This window comes from Choloepus didactylus, chromosome 18, assembly GCF_015220235.1.
Source record: "Choloepus didactylus isolate mChoDid1 chromosome 18, mChoDid1.pri, whole genome shotgun sequence".
In the NCBI taxonomy this organism is placed as follows: Eukaryota; Metazoa; Chordata; class Mammalia; order Pilosa; family Megalonychidae; genus Choloepus; species Choloepus didactylus.
In genome coordinates this window covers 27,336,131-27,356,187 of record NC_051324.1, presented here as the reverse complement: position 1 = coordinate 27,356,187, position 20,057 = coordinate 27,336,131, and the positions used below count along the sequence as shown (strand labels likewise).

The window sequence follows — 20,057 nt, the reverse complement described above, 5'->3', positions numbered from 1 at the left end:
GAGGTTTGGTTGATGTCCTACTTCTGCTTTCAAATTCAATTTTCACATCAATTCAATTCTTGTTTTTGCATGTGTAGTTTTCTTCCTACTTAGAAGTCACATGCTACAAGGTAAATGAGACATGACTGTGATTCCTAAGTTCAATTTTGCAGCAAAGACGTTTTACTTTAAGGATCAAAAGGAGAAACTAACAGAAAAAGCCTGGAGGGTGCTTTTTTAACAAAATTAAAGTTGCATTATATTTACACCAAAATATAGCTTCTTGAAAAAGCTAAGTTAGTATGAAACAAAATGATCAAAGTATCTAGTCCTTGAATTTAAGTTTCTAAAGCATAATTCTGAATTCTCAGAATTTCTGTAGCATTCTTTCTTTTTACCCTCAAAAATTAAATCTTGAAACCTCTCTGGAAGCTGGCGAAGGACTTGGTCTTAGCATTCTACAGGAAAAACTCTAAGATCATTACTCAGATACCTCAAATGGATACAGAACCCACACTGCTTTGATATAAGATGTATTTTAAATTATTGAGAAACTTTGTTTCATTGAGACCCCTCTGAGGATTTGTGTCTGGCTACTCTCAGGCCCAAAGCCCTGGATCTCCCTTCTGGCCCTTAGTGGGCACAAAAACAAAAATCTATGAGGTGACAGAACCCCAGAGGCCCCTACACAAATGATATAAAGTTAAAGACTTCTGCAGTCCTGATCTACTAGTTTAAACTTCCCCACAGATCTGCTGTGGTCAAACATGCAGCCAGGTATCAACATGCAGAAGAAGCTGAAAATTCTCTACATCAGTATATGAACAGCACTGGACTTCAACAAACTGGTGGTTCCAAACAAAGATAAGATCCTAAATAAAAGGTGTTATTAATCAAAATTTAGTGAATTGAGGAAGCGGGGAAAAGAATTATTAGATTAGTTACTTAAGTTACATGTCTATTTCCCTTACTAGAACGTGAGTTCCTTGAAGGCAGGTATCAGGACTTGTTTATTTTGACAACTAGTGATATAGCTCTAGCCTGACAAATAGTAAAACAGTTTTAAAAATTGATGTATTTTTTAAACACCAAAACAATTTCCCAAACTGGAGCCTAATAGCAACATGAAATAATAAAAGGATGAATCTCTTTTAGTTCTTGAGAAGCTGAGGAAAAATGGTTTAAGTAATCTGTGACAAGTTTTACAATAAAAATGAAAGACTAACAATAACCTCAAACTCCCATTATTTGCACAGGAGTGCTAGCTGGTTATCTGACTACGCATTGCTTAGTTTATTATGTGTATCTATGGCAAACATGTCAGAAGACTCATTTATTACATATGTAAGGCAAACATCTCAAAAGACTTGGTTATTACATATATAAGAAACCAAATGCACTGGAAGGCTTGTTTGTTATTTATACAATAAGGCAAACCTGTCAGAAGATGCAGGTTTGTGTCCTGGTTGGATCATAACGCTTATTTGGTTCCATTTCTTAATCTGGTAATTAGGGATAATAGCAGACATGCCTTTTTCAAAGGATTGTTAGAAGAATCAGATAAGATAATCTATGTGAAGACTTTCTGAACAGATAAAATAATTACTACACAAATAAAAAGGTTCCTAATTCTTGAAATAGAAAGACCAAGTGAAAAACTGAAAGCATTAGAACAAATGCATAGGATCTGAATTTTATGTTAGAATTTGTATAATTATTGAACCTAATGTAAATTAGACAAGTATAATAAATCTTAGCAGAAAAGGTAATTGTAGCTTGTTTTTATGCTATAGTAAACACATTTATGGAGATGTGTCAAATATATATTTAGAAATATATACACACAACAGCATATTTTGAGCTAGATACACATATCAGTAAATATAAGAATTTAAAACATTATAAAAACGGATTTTTGCCAATTATCAACATGTCTTTTTCTGCTTAGATCTAATCTTTCTGTATAATAATTATAGAATAAGAGAAAGAAAAAGGTATCTTATAAATTAGACATAGTGTGTCACAATTTTTCCTTATTTCTTAGAGCTAACTGATGATCACCGCCCCCCTCCTTTTTTTTTTAACACAGGTGACAGAGTAGAGGGCCAGATTTAATACCTTAAAAAACACTGGGGTTAGTTTTGTATTTGGGGGAAACAAATATTTTCTATGTTAAAAAATATTTCCTCAAAACCACACACCTGTTCTCTAACAACTTTTTTTTTTGTTGTTTGTTTTTGTTTTTGTAAATAAAGTTTTATTGGAACAAAGTCATGCCCATTTGTTTACAATTTGTCTATGGCTGCTTTCAACCACCACAACAGCATCAACAGATTACCTCAGAGCCCATCTGGACTGCATAACCTAAAGTATTTACTATCAACAATTACGTGTAATAATCTCTAACAACTCTTGAGCTTTTAGTTAACCTGCATTGTGTTAGTCCAGGGCTGGGACTGCAAATTCAGGGCTTGGGGGAGTCAGAGCAGCTCCCTAACAGAGACAGACACACACTGGCCCCACAGTTCTGGGGAGCAACCAGATCTTACGAAACGGTGACTTTACAAGTTCCTCAGGAGCTGCAGCCAGACTGTGTGTACACGGGGCGGTGAATGAAGTCTCATGCTCTGTGCCCAGGACGAGCGTGGGGTAAGCCGTATTTCGTGCAAATATGACAGTAAAGCATAGACCTTGATGAGGGAACAGCTGCATGAAAACTGCTGATTCAGAGCAAGGCAGAGAAGCTTCACAAACACAGAATGGAAGAAAATAAAAGTGAGTGATATCCATAAGATTAAAAAAAAAAACAGTAAAATACAATTAGATACTGGGTAAATATTATACTCCCTGGCTTTTAGAAGGATTCTGGGTTTAGTTATTGAACTCTGACTATTAATTTCCTAAACATTACAATCTGAAAACAAATGGTAGAACTTTTAACTTTACAGAGCAATGTGTTTTTACCACCTTTCTTAGAATCAAGAATTTCCGTTTAAATCAAGAATTAAACTAAAAAATGAGACGGCAAATTAGCAGAAATTATAATAAACAACTGCCAGCTTAAAAGGACTTTTCTCCCTTAAATACAGGGTAAAAACAGACAAAGAGAAGGAAACCAAGTCAAGAAAACACCAAATAAAGGTCTAGTTAAGTCATAAATAGTTCTTTAAAGTATTAAAATCATTTCAGAGATTTTAAGCAGGGACCTTCATATTTCTTCTAAAAGGGAGATATTTTAATCCCAATAAACATATTACGAGTATTACTGACTCAGAGCTAGGTCTAAGTTTAGAGGAGCGGTTTTGATGAAATATCATTCTATGCACACAGTTGTCAGCACTGTTGGTTTAGGAATGCTTCTGATTACTAGCTGATCCACCCAACTTCCCAGGAGGGAGGTTTGCATTACAGAAGCAAAGTGAGTGAATGACTGACAGACTTGGACAAAAATAAAGTGGAAGAAGTTAATTTTAAATAAGGAATAACTAAATAGGTCTTTGCTCTAAAAAAATTCATGCTCCAATACTAACTGTAAAATAGGCTGACCAAAGAAAAAAAGTAAAGGCTTTTTTCTAGAAAAAAAAAAACAGTAAAAATAGACCTTGGGGAGGATCTAAGATGGCGACATAGAGCGGAGTGGAAGCTAAGTAGTCCCCCTGGAACAACTAAGAAAAACCAGAAACAACTAGCAAATAAACCAAAATAACTGCAGGGGGACAAACATGACCGTCCACTCATCATACACCAACCTGAATTGGGAGGATTGCTCGAGATCACAGCATAAAATCTGTAAGTAAAAACTGCGGATCCAAATCAGGAGACCCCTCCCCCACAGCCCGAGCTACAAAGCCTTGTGGTGCTAGAGAGAAGCTTTCTCCCAGCAAGCAAATACAGCTCAGCTGAGCTCCAACTGGGGTTTTAATTAGCGAGTGTGAACTGCTCACTATGAGGTATGAATCCCCAACAAGTAGACAGAGGCTTTGGGTGACGATTGACCTCGGAGAGCTGGAGGGTTGCCTCGGACTAGCTCTGTTCCTTTTTCGACTCAGTGGAGAAAGCCTCAGCCATTTTCAGTTCCCAGTTCTGTGACTCAGACAAGGGTATAGCACAGGCAGAGAGAGACCACTGAAATGCTAATGACCTCTCTCTAGGGCAACTATCTTCTCTAAGAGGAAAGGGGTGGGACCCAGCTCTACTACCTGCCTTTCATTCAGAACTTACACCAGTCAAGAATTATAGGCTAACAGGTGCCACCTGCTGGGCAGAAAAGCACAGTGACCGGAAGCAACACAGGGTGTACCAATTTTCTAAGATGCACCCTCAGGGAAACCAGATACTGAATATTTCTTCCTTCTGGGACCTTAGCCCATTCTGGTCTAGGGAGGCCTGATTAGGGTAACCAAGGAAACCATGCCTAGACAACAGAAAACTACAATCTATACCAAGAAAAATGAAGTTATGGCCAGGTCAGGGGAACAAACTTGCACTTCAACTGTGATGCAGGAATTGAAACAACTAATAATAACTGAATTCAAAAAGTTTAGGGAATATATGGCAAAAGAGATGAACTGTATAATGAAAACACAGGACGTACATAAGGTAGAAACTGAAAGTTCAAAAAACCCACTGGCGAATCTATGGAAATGAAAGGCACAACACAAGAGATGTAAGACACACTGGAAACATACAACAGCAGATCTCAAAAGGCAGAAGAAAACACTCAGGAACTGGAGAACAAGGTACCTGAAAGTCTACACACAAAAGAACAGATAGAGAAAAGAACGGAAAAATACGAGAATTGCCTCTGGGAAATTAAAGACAAAATGAAAAGCAAGAATTTACGTGTCATTGGTGTCCCAGAAGGAGAAGAGAAGGGAAAAGGGGCAGAAGCAATAATAGAGGAAATAATCAATGAAAATTTCCCATCTCTTATGAAAGACATAAAATTATGGATCCAAGAAGCGCAGCACACCCCAAACAGAATAGATCTAAATAGGCCTACGCAAGACATTTAATAATCAGATTATCAAACATCAAAGATAAAGAGAGAATCCTGAAGGCAGCAAGAGAGAAAGGATCTATCACATACAACGGAAGCTTGATAAGACTTTGTGTGGATTTCTCAGCAGAAACTATGGAGGCAAGAAGGAAGCGGGGTGATATATTTAAGATACTGAAAGGAAAACCCACCAATCAAGAATCCTATATCCGGCAAAATTGTCCTTCAGGTATGAGGGAAAGCTTAAAATATTCTCTGACAAACAGACAATGACCAAGTTTGTGAACAAGAAACCTGTTCTACAGGAAACACTGCAGACAGAATGGAAAAGACAGGAGTGAGAGGTTTGGAAAACAATTTTGGGAGATAGTAGCACAGCAATGTAAGTACACTGAACAAAGATGACTGTGAATACGGTTGAAAGAGGAAGGCTGGGATCATGTGGGAAACCAGAACAAAAGACAAACGATAAAGACTGGGACTGTGTAACTCAGGGAAAACTAGGATGCTTAGTGACTGTAATAAAAGGTACAAATATGTTTCTACATGAGGTAGAACAAATGAATGTCAACATTGCAAGGTGTTAAAAATAGGGTGGGAATGGGGGGAAAATACAATCAATGCAAACTAGAGGCTAGAATTAACAGAAACATTGTATTATGCTTCCTTTAATGTAACAAAAGCAATACACCAAAGCTAAATGCATACAGGGTGGCGTGGGGGTGGGGAATAGGGGAAGGCTATGGGACTCCAGGCATTGGTGATGTTGTCTGACTCTTTATTCTACTTTAGGTTAATGCTATCTTTCCTTTGTCACCTTCTAGCTATCAAGTTTGTTTGTTTGTTTTTCTTTCTCTTGCCTTTTTCTTTTGCCTCTCTGCCTTCTTTGACTCTTCCTCTGTCTTTGTGGAAGAAATGTCCTTATATAGAGAGTGGCAGTGGTGCTCAATACATAAATACATGACTAGATGGGGAACCAACGATTGTTTACTTAGGACGGAATGTATAGTGTTTGAACAAAATCATCTTAAAAGAAATGGGTTGATGAAGAAACCTTGAGGGCACTATATTGAGTGAAATAAGACAGAAACATAAAGGCAAATATTGCAGGGCCTCACTGATATGAACTAATTATAATATGTAAACTCATAGACATGAAATATAAGTTACCAGGATATAGAATGAGGCTAAAGAATGGGGAGTGGTTGCTTATTATGAGCAGAAGGTTCAACTAGGGTGAACTTAAATATTTGGAAATGGACAAGGGTGATGGTAGCATGTAATGAGAATAACTAACAGTGCTAAAAGGTGTGTGAAGGTGGTGGAAAGGGTAAGCTCAGAGTCACACATGTCACCAGAAGGAAAGTTGGAGGTTAAAAGATAGAAATGTATAAAATGGTGAATCTTGTGGTGGACAATGTCCATGATTAACTATACAAATATTAGAAATCTCTCTCACAATCTAGAACAAATGTATGACATTATAACTAAAGGGTAAATTAGAGAGGCATATGGGAAAAAATATATACCTATTGCAAACTATATACTACAGTTAGTAGTATTTTAACATTCTTTCATCAACAGTGACAAATACATTATACCAAAATTATGAATCAATAATGGAGGGGGAGCATGGTTAGGTGTATGGGGGAATGTGAGTTTCCTTTTTTTTTGTCTTTGTTTCTTTTCTGGAGTAGTGAAAATGTTCTAAAAATTGAAAAAAAAATAATTGTGTTGATGGATGCACAGCTGTATGGTGATGCCATGGGCAACTGATTGTACACTTTGGATCTCTGAATAGTTGTATGGTATCTGAACAATCTCAAAAAAAAAAAATAGGTCTCGGGCTTATTTGTTCATGAAAAAATTATAACACATACCTCACATTTTTTAAGGTCAAAAATGTATTATAAAACATTTGCCATAATTATCACCTGATTCTTCCAAACCAATGTCCCTATGAAACATCAGAATACTTTATAGTACAATGTATAATATAACAAGTATCACAAAAGAAGTAAAGCTAGTTATCTGTGTGCAGTTTACCTCTCTTACTATTCTGAAATCTATTTGAGGGCAGATGTCATGTTCTACTAGCTTCCCTGCTATCCTGGGTCTAATAAAATCCCTTGCATACAGTAAACAACGAACTCTGTAGAATAATATCCAAAATTCTGGTTATTCTCCATAACCTCTGTTACAATTACTTTTATAGCTCAAACCAAAGAACTTGTGTACACTTAGAATTTGTTGAACAACATGGATTAAAAGGAAGTAGCTTGAGCCTAAACCTAATACTGAGATCTGTGGGCATAAAACTGTCAAGTCCCTGCTGGCTAGGGTTTCTTTTACCCTTGAAGGCCCCGGCGTGTATAGCACACATTTACATAACAAGTGTTCCAAAGCTACTGAATTAAATTACAGTATTAAAAACACAGGAGACCCTGATAGAGTATAAATTAAACGCCAATACCCTGGAAATGGATCCATTTTATTTCTTTCTAGTAAGTACCAAGTCTATGGTCCACCTGGATCTTTATTTCTAGTATACTTGTTCTTCAAAATCTAAAGAGGATGCAGGGAGACTTCATGGGATGCTGTTGGTGGGATCTGGGAAAAATCTAAAGAGGCAAAGCTCTATGTCTATTTGGCTAAAAGGGCCAAAGTTAACACAATTTTATATTCACTGAACTCTGAGTACAGTTCTTTGGCTCCTCTGAGGCTAAGTTCAGTTTCTACTAGGGAAGAATTCAGAAGGCAATCATTTATACATTTTAAATGCGGAGTTATAAAATAATCCCCCTTGTGCTAAGGGTATGAGATGAACAAATGGGCCATGATAACTTGTCAAGAAGAATGCATTTTCAAAGACAATTTCTTTAGATAAGTGACCACCACATCTTCAAAAGCTGGTGACTGATAAATTATCAACAAAATTTTTAGGTAAAGTTTAATGCTGGAGGGTTCATGATTCCCTTGTCTGGGTGATTTGACAGCAGAGAATGTTAGTGACAAAAGAAAATGCAGCTTAGTGGCCCATCCTGCTTTAAAAGCACCAAAGATCTAGAAAGCAGTCAGAGCCGAATGGAAAGTATGCAGCAGAGTTGAACTGTGTGCAGATCAGCAACCTGTGCCTTTTGACAAAGGGCAACAGAGCATTCAGTTCTTAACTCCATGTCGGGGTGTGAAGCAGAACTCCTTTAAATACTGCTGCTTGGGATTTGGTTAATGGAGATAAGATATGTCTATACAGCTAAATGGCAAAGCTGAAATGCTGGAATGAGTTAGGAATCTGGATAAGATTTATCACTTCTGTTATCCCTTTGATATCAGCAAACTCAGCTCCATAAAGAAATGAGTAGACAAGGAATATAAAATTAGATGGAGCCAAAGATAAGAAACAGTACATTTAATTACCAAGAAAGTATCAACTCTTACCATCAAGAGGTATTCCATAAGAGCAAACGAGAAAAACACAGTAATTATGCACATGGATAATCAGGATCCTGTCATGGAGATGAACCCACAATTTACAGATACAAATGGGTGTCATGGGAGAGAAATGTTACTAGTGAAAAGATAAACTCTTTTCCCCAAAACATGTAGTAAAATAATCTAGCAAGCCAAAGGACACACAACTTAAGAGACAAGAATAACCGAACACAGTGATTCTACTTAATTAATAATATTAATTTTGAAGCTCCAGTTTCTTTTGCAAATAATCAGAGGTTTCCAGGGTGTAGTAGTCTATTCAAGCAGCCGTCTTTGGAGAATTACTAGGGGCGACACTAGTGGTTTCAACTGTAAGCAAAACCATACTTGCTATTCTCTGATTCTTATAAACAATTCTTCTAAATAAGAGGTTGTAGAGTAGACTTTTTCTAAAGCAAATGATGTGGCTAATGTTCAATCAACAGTGGACACAAGCGATCAAACAACTAGCAGGGGAACCTGCACCGGTACCTTAATTCTCAACCTAATTATTTTATTGTTTTCATTAGTGGGCAAAGATTGGCAGAAATCTCTCTAACAATTAGATTAGTCTGGGTGGAAAAAAATACATAAAAACAGCTAATTATTTTCATAGGTTTAACATTGCGTTAGCAGCCCAAGAGGCCAAGTTTGGTCAAAATGAACCAAACTTTAAAAACAGGAAGACCAATAAAAACAGTCTACTAATTTTCTAATTGCAGTCAACTTAGTGTTTGAATATTACAAATAACAACCCAGAAATAGAGAGCTCTATGGAGGAAAAGGACTGACGGATCTAAGGTAAGGCAGATTAGAAGTAATGAGATAGACAAGCAGCAGGGAGAGCAGGAGATGATAGACAGACGCATGGTAGGTAATGAATGTGGTAGAAAGAGCAGACCTTGGTTCTATGTAAGACCTGTGTGATGGAACAATTCACTTAGCTCTTCTAAACCTCAGGCTCCTCATCTCATACGATAATGTGAGCCTAGAACTAAATAACATCTATGGTTCCTCTTAGCTCCAACATACTAAGATTTATGAGGGGAGAAAAAGAATCCAGTCACTGCAATATCTAGAAGGAAGTAAATTTTAAGTTTTTTCATGGCCTTAATGGTTGAAAAACTGATAATGGGGCAGGATTGCAGGTATACCCTAGGCAGTGATTCTCAAACTCTAATGTGCATAAGAATCACCTAGAGGGTTTATTAAAACACAGTGCTGGCTGGGCCCTAACCTCAGAGCTTCTCAATGCAGGAGGTTTGGGATGGGTCTCTAGTATTTGCATTTCTAACGAGGTCCCAGATGAAGCTGATTTGCTGTTTTGGGGACCACACTTGGAGAACCACCATCCTAGAGAGGGCAAACGGAAAAAAAGTTGGCTATTTTTTCTTATTTCTTGGGGGAAAAAAAAGTATTACCTGACTAGACACATAGAAATTGATAAATAAATGCTGAATTGTTTCCTCTGCTGACCAAAGTTTTGTTGTTGCCCAAGGCTTACTGTTTGCATCTAGTTATTTTACACAATGGTTTATAACATGTATTAGATATTATTCTTGCCAAATTCTTCATAATCTTGAAAACTAAATATTTTTAATGTTCACACAAAAGTGGGACTATAAACTGGGGATTCTATTTATGGATCCCGAACATCACAAAATAGTTACACTATTTCATTTGGCTTTTTTAAAGAAGATCCATGTGAACACTTAAAAGAACAATGTATAGTAACTTCTTATAGAATGAGGTGTTTCATAAATGAACTTTTCAGATAATGAAACTTTAAACAAAAAATCGTTTTTTATTATAACCATTTCAGAAAGATACCTTTCTAAACCATAACTGAAGCTTTCCTTCATTACTCACTGTCATCATGATACACACAATGCATCAGTTCTGTAAAGAATAACACCTCCAGGGTTGACTGAGTTATGTGAAGCCATTCAGCTTGACACTGAATGAGCCAAGACTTCTGTAAGTTTCCCATTTCTTTTTTTAACTCAGCCTCACCCTAGTTACATGTTGAATTGGTATACTTTTCCCACTTGGACCTAACAGTAACTCCACAGTATGGAATATGTTTATGGGCTTTAAGATGTTATTTTCTTGAGATGACTTTTTTGTGTGGTTGTTTATTCCCAGATTTTCAGGTCGGTCTATGGAAGGCTGAGTTGCTGCTGGCAGTAGGAAAGTGGGGTATTACCGTAATTTGTGTATTTTTTTTTGGAAGCAGTATGGTGTATTGGAGACAGAGAAGCCCTAAAGGCAATGTTAATATATCTAATAAAGAAATTATAGTTCTGCTCACTTACAGGGTAATGTAGCTTCAGATTGCTCTCACTGCCCAAACTCTAAAAATTTATCAATCTTGGATTGCTAGGTGAACACTCTGAACATGTCACTGTCTTATTTATAACTTGTTTAAAAGTAGAAAGCTTTATAGAATAACAAAATTCAAATCAGCCACAAGGTAAAGAAGAAACGCAAAGTGAATCTCATGACAAAAAGGAGCAAAATCTGCTATAAACTGGTAACAAGGGAATTCCTGATGTTGGTATAATCATATTATAGCTCAAATTTACATAAAGATTACATTTACTGACCTGGGGAATGCTGGGAAGTTGCAAGTGAGGTCATGGAATTAGAAAGATTAAGGTTAGCAGTAATACTAAGCTGGCTCTGCACTGCAGGAGGATAAGGAGATGTGGGTGTCAGGAGGGACTCCTCACTGGTTTCTTCATCAATTCCCGGCAAATACGTGTCAATCAAGGCATCAAGAAACTTAACAATAAGCTCAGCATAGTCTGGGATTTGTGTTTGCTGTAATGGAAAATAGGAAAATATTTTAGCTCCCTTCTTCTTCTTTTTTTTTTTGTAAATCCCCTTTGAAGCCAAAAAAGATTAATTTGGTTTTTGTTTGGGGCTTAATTTACTGTTTTTTTTCCTTTGTTTGTATCACTAAAAAAAAAAGGAGGTAGAGTAATATTTACAGACTATGTTGGGACTTATAAGTGGGAATTTTATTCAGCTCATACTTCAAGCTTCCAGTTGAACCTGCAATTACTGAAAGCCAAGCACAGACAAAGATGGAATTTGATCCTGAGAAAATACAATAATGAGAAATGACGTCTAGCCAATTTTGCAAAACAGAGCAAATTAGCATAGCATCATCATTCCAGCTGCCATTTAGGGATTCAACTAACTAGACACCATGAAGGTCTCAGAAGGATACTGGTTAATCAAGCTACAAAACTCCTGCATGACATTTCTATTTCTGTGACTTCAAGTCCACATTTTAGGGACAGCCTTTGCGTGCCAAGAGATATTCAGTCATTTTGTGTCCGAACAAAATTACAAACTAAATGCCCAATTTTTAAAAACTGGAACAAGATTAAGCTAATTCATATTGATTTAGCACGTCCTGTATCCAGAACTCTGTGCTAGGAACTGTGGGGGAAGATACAGAAGTCCTGCCTTCAAGGAACCTCTATCAATTTAGAGGGAAACCATATACAGAGAAAAGAATTAAATACATATTTATGCAGCACTCTATCAACTAATACAAATCAAAGAACAAACCGAATAGAAGCAAATGAGGATATATCCAGAGAGAAACGGATCTAACCCAACATGTTGGAAGGAAAAAGTTTACATGAGGTAGATTTTAAACCATTATCAAATACATGAGGTATGGCAGGCAGAAAAGTTTTAAAGAGGTTTATTATTAGAGATTTATTATTGTTCCCTTCTGGGATAATCAAGCACAATTTGAGTTATTTTTGGTAAAAACTAATATATACTTTGAAAATTAAAGGTGCTACCTTTTTGAAAGAATGTTGTAAATTTTTTTTTATAAAATAATGTGTTTATTGTGAATCATTATTCTGGTTTTCCATATTGTGTTTTCTTAAACCAGGCACACTTATGTGGATAAAAATTTTTGTTTTATCAGTAGTAACAGAGCAAAATGTATTTTTTTACCTTTGAAAAGGGTCCTGCAAAGCGCCACAAGCCATTAAAACCAAAACCTGCAAGAAATCAAATGTTACTCTTACAATAAGCATGACATTGTTTAATAGTAACAGAAATTAAATAAATGTATAGCTTATGATATCTAAAATCTATGCATATACTGAAAACATTTTCACTGAAAACACTCTTAGAATGAATGACAAAGCAGACTAAAACTCACGTAAAATATCAATATAAAACTATATTTTAATTAAAAATAGTTGTCAATCAGATATCAGAACACTGATAATATTTTATTATCAGTTATCTGATAATTAAATTAACCAGAAAACAGCATATGAAGAGAGAAGTATGAAGACCCCTCTCCCTGGAGGAATTCTAGAGTCAATGCATTCTAAAACAGTGCAAACATTAGCAAGTTCGTCAACCATCCTTCTCCCATTATGGTTATTTACTTTGCAGGTAAGATGTTTGGTATTGTGGTGGGGATTCTTCATGGTAGACCACACTCTGCACAATTCCATGGATCGGATTTAATAAATTTGGATCTTGGCACAATGACAACAGGGTGTTAATCTTAGAGTCCAACAAATTGTGCCTAAAAAATAAAAGCCAACAAAGGAACATTTTAGGGAAAATTAAATGAAAATATACACTTAAAAGCATTTTATAATATTCCTTAGAACAATCGGACAAAATTAAGGGGATGAATGCTTTTTATTTTCTGAGGCTTTTCTCTGTTTTCCAAATTTCCTATAACGAATGTGTGTGTGTGTATTTGCTTTTTCAGCTTGTCTTTTGTTTTGCTTTTGGTCATCAGGGGAAAAATGGTAAAAAGAAAAAAATAACTAGTACTGTCATATAACCATATTTAACTACATAGGATGAAATTTCGCTCAAGACAAGTTTGGCTTCTGACTGGCACATAACATGCTGTAGGATGTCTTTCAACTATCTGTTGATGTGTACCCAGGGAGTTAAAACTAAATTTAATCAGTGCTTAATAAATGCTGAATCAGATTGAATAAGGAAAGCAAAATTTGTTTGCAGGGAATGGAATATATAATGCAATTCAACTTAAGAAGAAAAATTAATCATTTCTAACCCAGTTACACTCCCACTTATAAAAGTAACTGAGAGCTAACTACATAAAATTCTGAAATTTTAAAATGAGAATAACCCAAAATAAGAAATAATGGCATTACAAAGAAAGCCTAGATCAGGAATAGAATTTCCCAAGTATTTTCAGGTTATTTAGGTTTTAACATTTTGAGGCTGATATTATTTTAGCCCTTAATAAAGAATAAAATTCACCTCCCAAGTAGGAGATCAATTTTTCTTTCACTTAGCTGTGGATAAAGAGGAAAGCTCCACTGAAAAAGAAACCAAAATGGGTATGCTGGTTTAAATATAGCAGTCTAACAATTTGCTCCTAAGTGAAGAAATGAACAATGCCCATCAAGATACACCACTTAAAAAATATCAACAAGATAAAAAAGTGTTTTGCCTAATAGGTCCAAACTAGTCTTAGCTACTACTAACTCACTGTCTCTAAGCTAAAATCACCATCACACCATCTCACTTTCTCCTCTCAAAAACAGTGAACATACCGGGTAATATTTTTCCTAAGCCTTTACAAAGCATATGATTTCAAGACAGGTACAAAGGTTAATTAAAAGCAAAAGGAGATACTTACACAACAGGAAAAACTTTGGGGAAAACAACACTGGCTTCTGCTAAGTATTCATAAAGAATTCGTTGATCAAATTCATCCGTGGTATATTTTACCAAGGTAGCCTGCCAAGACACAAAAAAGTAAGCAAACAACATTTTTACTTTGTGGTTGAATCGTTTTCTGTTTTGGTGACAAGAAGACTGGCTTCTTTTCATATTTTTAATAGGTAAGGGCCTCCTAAGAGTAGATTGGAATAAAAAGTTAGAAGGGGAAAAAATAAAACTTCAAAAAGCAAAAAACCTTACTAGAACAGTAAGAAGAAGGGCTTGAGTTTTTGGATCCGTAAGTACTTCTTCATCCAAGAGAACATTTGATTCAGACACTGAAACTTTACGTAAATGCGGGTGCTGTTGTGATGAGGAAATCCTTTGAGTTTCTGCAGTTAAGAGATGGATTACACAGTTAGCTGTATCAACTGAATACACACACTGGATACTACTTTATCATACTTTAGTGTTACCGCTAAAAAAAGCAAGTTTTTCAGTAGACACAAACATCAACATAAATGTCATAAAGAGTTACTATTCACCTATACAAAAGTTTTGGCTAGCTGTTTACATTGTTGTATAATTTATATTTGTGATTATTTTTTATACAGGGTGTCAAGGATAACTGTCACTTTAAGGACTGTACAGCTTATCTTTCAAAAAAGAGCAAATTTCTATATTCACCCAAGAGTAAACATGGCTTAATGTAATCTCCCACCTTATTTTCAATGGTCTAGATCAATTATTAACTTTGTTTCTCACCCATATCATAATCAGTTTCTGCTACTCTTCTCATTTTGGGGGGTGTTGTGATCCCCGATTCCACTTCTTGCCTTTTAGGAGCCTTTGTATCTGAAATCAAGTGATCAAAACTTTTCCTTGTTCCTATAAACAAAAGTTACAGAATACAGAGGTTAATTAACTACAGTGTCTATGAGTAAGAATATATTAAAAGAAAATGCTTGGACATAAAGTATTTAAGCTTTCACTTAAGGACCCAAAGAAAGCTCAAACATATTCCTGGAACAGATTTTCCTTCCCTTATTCACTATCTTCTCAAAGAAGTGTGGCCACACAGTTTTCCTTTTTGGGTAGGGATGTACCTTACTGATCCTTATTAAACTGAGATTAAAATCACTAAACTGGAGGTAAACCAAACTCCACCGAAAGCAAATTGTTGATAATAAATACGGAGGTCTGCACTGTTGCGTAGCGAAGATTAACTATGTCTGAATGACATTTTCAATTTAAGAAATTCTGCTGGTGCCATGAATTAGTCATTAACATATGAGGAATTTCCAAATTGTGACAAAATCAAAGGTTGATTTTAATTTCTTCAAGCTTTGAAAAAATATTTGTGGGCTTTGAAGTACTAAAGAATAGATAGGTGAAAGATGCTTCAAAAATAGCAAGTAGTGCTATCTCTCACTTAGCTTTGAGTTTCTATAATTGTGCATTACAGTAATTTTAAATAACTTCCTCTTATTTAAGGTAAAAGTATTGAAATTGGATTATTTGGAACTTAATATTACTGCTTTTTATATTCAAAGATGATAACTTCTTGGTACAACATTTAGAACTTGGAATACTTTTGACTATATTATTTTTTAAAAGCCAGAATTGAAGCCAAAATAATGAAATCTGACAATTATACACCTGAGAAATATAATGTTTTACTAACCTCAAGTATTAATACTAATAAGTATCAATAACAAAACCAAAACTATCAAGGCCCAATAATTTAACAACCCAAAGGGATCTAGTCCAACCTCTTCATTTCATGCACTTGTAACTAAGGAAGCAATTAAGTGATTGGCCTGAGGTCACGTAGCTCAGTACTCGTTAATGAATAGATTAAAAACTCAGGTTTTCTAACAACCAATTTATGCTTTCCATATTGCACAAGATCTGTACATTTAGTTTTCCTAACTTTCTTATGCTTCCTTTTTCTTTTACTCTATATATTCTTCCTGGGAGATATCCTTCTACTCCCATAGTGTCAACTACCCAAGTGCTAACGAATTCTAAATGTACCACTTGTTTACATCTCTCTTCCTGAACTCCAGACACATCTTCCCATTTACCTCTTAGATGTCCTGATAGGATCTCAACAATAAATTTATCTTATACTACAAATATATTAGTTCTGATATTTATGAATGGAATCACATTCCAGCTGGTCTTTGAAGCTAGAAACTTTTAACATCTTTCATAGCTTTTTCCCTCCCCACTTCCCCATACTACTTTAGAAATCTATCCCAAACCTGCTTCCTCTTCTCCAATACTTTTCCTGCTTGGCTTAGTGCAGACCTCTGCCGTTTTTTGCCTGGACTGCTGTAACAATCTCTTAATTGGTTTTCTTTGCCAAAAATCTCTTCCTATTTCTTCACATTGCTGCCAGAAAAACTTTCCTAAAAATAAAATTTGGTTATGTCCCTCCCCTGCTTAAAGATCTCTGCTGGAAAATGATGAGGCTAAATCTGTTAACATGACACATAGGGTCTTGAACAATCTATTTCTAATCCTTCATTTCCTACCCCATTCCCCATGATCTAGTTGGAATTAATGTTTTACTATATGTGCCAATTGCTTTTCTTGACTTTTTTTCTTTATTCCTGCTCTTCACCCTCTCTTGAATGCCCTTCCTTATCCTGTGTGTACCTGGTGACCTATCTACTAAATCTTCAAGACCCAGTTCAAACCTCCTCTCTGTTTCCCCAGATTTCCCCTGATCCTCAGTTGCCTCCCATCCCTGCCTACAGAAGACTATCCATATTACTTTAATATTCAGTTGTAATAATAGCCACCAAACTATGAGCTCTTCCAGGGCAGGGACTATATCTCTTTTATCTAGTACATGGGTTGAATGAAATCAATACCGCATTTTCTCTGAAGTTAAGTTTTCCATTTACAACTTCCTTAACACGAAAACACAGTTACGAAACACAAAGCAGGCATGAAACTCCCAGAAGATTATTTATGTCAAAAGTATTAAAGGAAGGGAACTCAAACAAAAGGTAATGGACTTATGCTACCAGTAACAGTGATTAAACATTTGTGGTTTCTATTTCTTTCATGGTTAATTGGCAGGTCACTTATTTTACAGTTCAGTGACCGTTTGTTCATTGCTTTCCTTATGAACACAATATTTTCTCAATACCTAAACATATTCAAATATGCGTGCATGGATATAACTGAAATGCCCTGAGCCAGTGTGGGTCACTGAAATACTGATCCATTATATTCCAGTAACAACTAAAACTTTAGCAAAGGAGCAGAAGAGCACCTTTGCATTTCCTGTGTGGTGAGGTGGGAACATTGGGCATTTTCATTAGTTTACTTACAGTTACTGAAAAGGAAAAAGGTCTCACAACATGTAGGTGTATTCGCATTGACAAACGAGCAACGTTGACTTTTAAGAATCGTATTCTCTTATACTAACCTAAAAATATATTATCTTACCTTTTTGTCTTATCAGAGTAAAGATGACAAACAGTACTATTAGTTTCATACCATTTTGATGTATTCTGTTCTGACATGATTACTTTGGGAAATATTGTATCATTAAAGGCCCTGCATCTGGGTGCAGCCAAGACTCTTCCTTTCTTGTAGGTGTCTGTTGTCTCCCCCCACTCCCATTTGTCTGTGGCCTGACTGAGAGGCATAGCATTTAGTCTAAGAATTGAGAAAAGACTTTCAAGAGCCCAGTGCTATTCCTCTATGTTAACTGACACAGATTAATTAATCTATCAAACTCTCTTATAATTTGCATCAAAGACTGCTAGTTTTACTTCTGAAGTATCTTTTCTCCTCCTGATTCTATTCCCCAGTATTGTCTGCTATTAATGAGGTATGTTCATAAACAATATGCAAGCAGGGTTTTGGGGGATCATAATTTATTTTCCCTTTTAACACCTTCTTGAGCCTCTTGTTCTAATTTGGTTACATAGATTTACTTCTCTTGGTAAAAGAGAGGTAAATTTATTGATTACATATTCTTCTTTAATAGATCTTTATATTTGCTACAAATTTTCTCTGTAATGAACATGGCTTTATGTACATTATTTTGACTTTGTTCCACAACTTTGTTGGAATAATTTCTGTGACTTGAAACTGCTGGGGCAAAAGAAAAGGAAAATATGCATTTTGAGTGAAAATTCAGAATTTCTTCTAAATGTAAGGCAATGCTCATCAGTTCACTTCCAGTGTTCGTGAATGAGTGTTCCCTCTTTCCTACAACCATAGAAATATTATATTTCGGTATTTTTAATCTTTGATGTAAGATTACAAAGAATGGTCAAGCTTGATCATCATCACATTAATAGTCATTTATATTTCACTTCCCTCTATGTTCTCATTTTTCTTGGAATGTTTTCATTTCTCTCAAAATTAGTTACTTTGTACAGATTTCTAAGGGCTCAATTATGAACAACGTCAGTCTTCTGATTTTCATGTACTGCACATGAATTCTGCTGTCTTATTTTTGGTTGTACAGAAGTTATATATTCAAATATAATAATTTTATTTGAAAAAAAAACTTTGCTAGATCAAAACAGAAAATTTTGATAATCTTGAACAATTTGATATAATTTTCCAGGAATGAAAGAAACTAACCCTTTTCCAAAAAAAAAAAAGAATAAAAAATCTATATAACTTAGATAAACTAACCAAGCAATTTCTTGGTGTTAGCCTGGGAAGGCTGCCCCATGTCCAAGCTCATAGATTTCCTTGCTCGGGGACTGGTCTGACCCACAGTTGGATAGGTGGCTGCAAGGTACCCTTCGGAACCTTTGGGAGAGGACCATGGCTGATTCTCCTTTAGTGTCCTGGGAGATTTAAACAATTGAGAAGAATTAATTAACATGGTGACAAATACAACCAATGTCTGACCCTCCCAAATGGCTGTTCCATTTCCCAATGAGAGCAATCAACTAATTTTAAAACAGCACTTAAAGGGTTTTAGGGTACAAAGTCTTAATGGATCCCTAGCAAGTATCAACAATCTTGCCATGGAATATTATACATAGTGAGTACGCACTGAATGCTGAACAGAATTGTACTGCAATAATTTTTTAATTAGGACAAATCAAGTCTAAACAGGCAACTGTATTCTCGTGAAAAGGGAACACAGGTGAACTTGTTTTTTCTCAAACAAACATAATGACGGTAAAGACAAAAGAATAAGATCATCCAAAAATCAAGCACACCTGGAAACACTTTTGCAAATACTGTTAAAATCTCAGTGAGAAATTGTTGAAGGCTTTATATCAAAAAGTGGGATGTTGATAAATTGAATGATATAAGCTCTATAAACAGAAGATTACTTTTCTATGTTTAATAATGTATCTTAACCTTAAAAATACTTTTATTTAATTGCAAATACAAAAAATACTCATAAAGTGCCATCATTAGGGAGCTTTTCACATAAATTCTCTATGTTATGGTGAAAAACATACAACCTAAAACCATGTATGATAGCAGACATAATTTGATTATCTTATCCAAATCCGTCCCACAGAGAATTTTTTCATAACTTCAGTGCAGTATGAGTAAATATGACAAATGTCTTGGCATGGATATGTAGATTATATTTCATGTTAGTTTTTTAAGACCCTTTCCTGCAACTCAATATTTTTAAGATCATCTCATATTATTCAACTGATATTTGCTTAAGAGGCAAACTGATGTTAACATTAGCCCAATTAAGACTATAGCAAGAATGACAACTTTCCTATTATTAACCCACATGAAGTACTGCAAGTTTGTAAAATGAGATTTGATTTACATATTCTTCCTAGATTATCTCTAGAATCTTCTCTACATTACTTTCTAGATTACTCTACAGCTTTCCTCCATTAGCATGGAAACTTCAAACCTGACTATAATTACATAATTATGGGAGAACAAGTCT

At 35.5% G+C, this 20,057-nt stretch overlaps 1 protein-coding gene across 5 annotated transcripts in view; it reads right to left on the bottom strand.

The window, feature by feature from the left end:
• Positions 1-20,057, bottom strand: part of NF1 (neurofibromin 1) — a 357,521-nt gene that overhangs the window by 15,472 nt on the left and 321,992 nt on the right. For 3 of the 5 annotated variants that reach the window (XM_037809844.1, XM_037809847.1, XM_037809845.1), the window contains 8 exons: positions 18,815-18,972; positions 14,909-15,031; positions 14,405-14,535; positions 14,121-14,221; positions 12,880-13,022; positions 12,434-12,480; positions 11,056-11,272; positions 7,661-9,802 (listed from right to left, as the gene is read on the bottom strand). In XM_037809844.1, coding sequence (XP_037665772.1) covers positions 9,642-9,802; positions 11,056-11,272; positions 12,434-12,480; positions 12,880-13,022; positions 14,121-14,221; positions 14,405-14,535; positions 14,909-15,031; positions 18,815-18,972 — 1,081 coding nt within the window. In that variant the 3' untranslated portion in view covers positions 7,661-9,641. Of the gene's footprint in view, positions 1-7,660; positions 9,803-11,055; positions 11,273-12,433; positions 12,481-12,879; positions 13,023-14,120; positions 14,222-14,404; positions 14,536-14,908; positions 15,032-18,814; positions 18,973-20,057 lie in introns of those variants that run through there. The other 2 variants (XM_037809846.1, XM_037809848.1) reach the window with 1 other exon arrangement.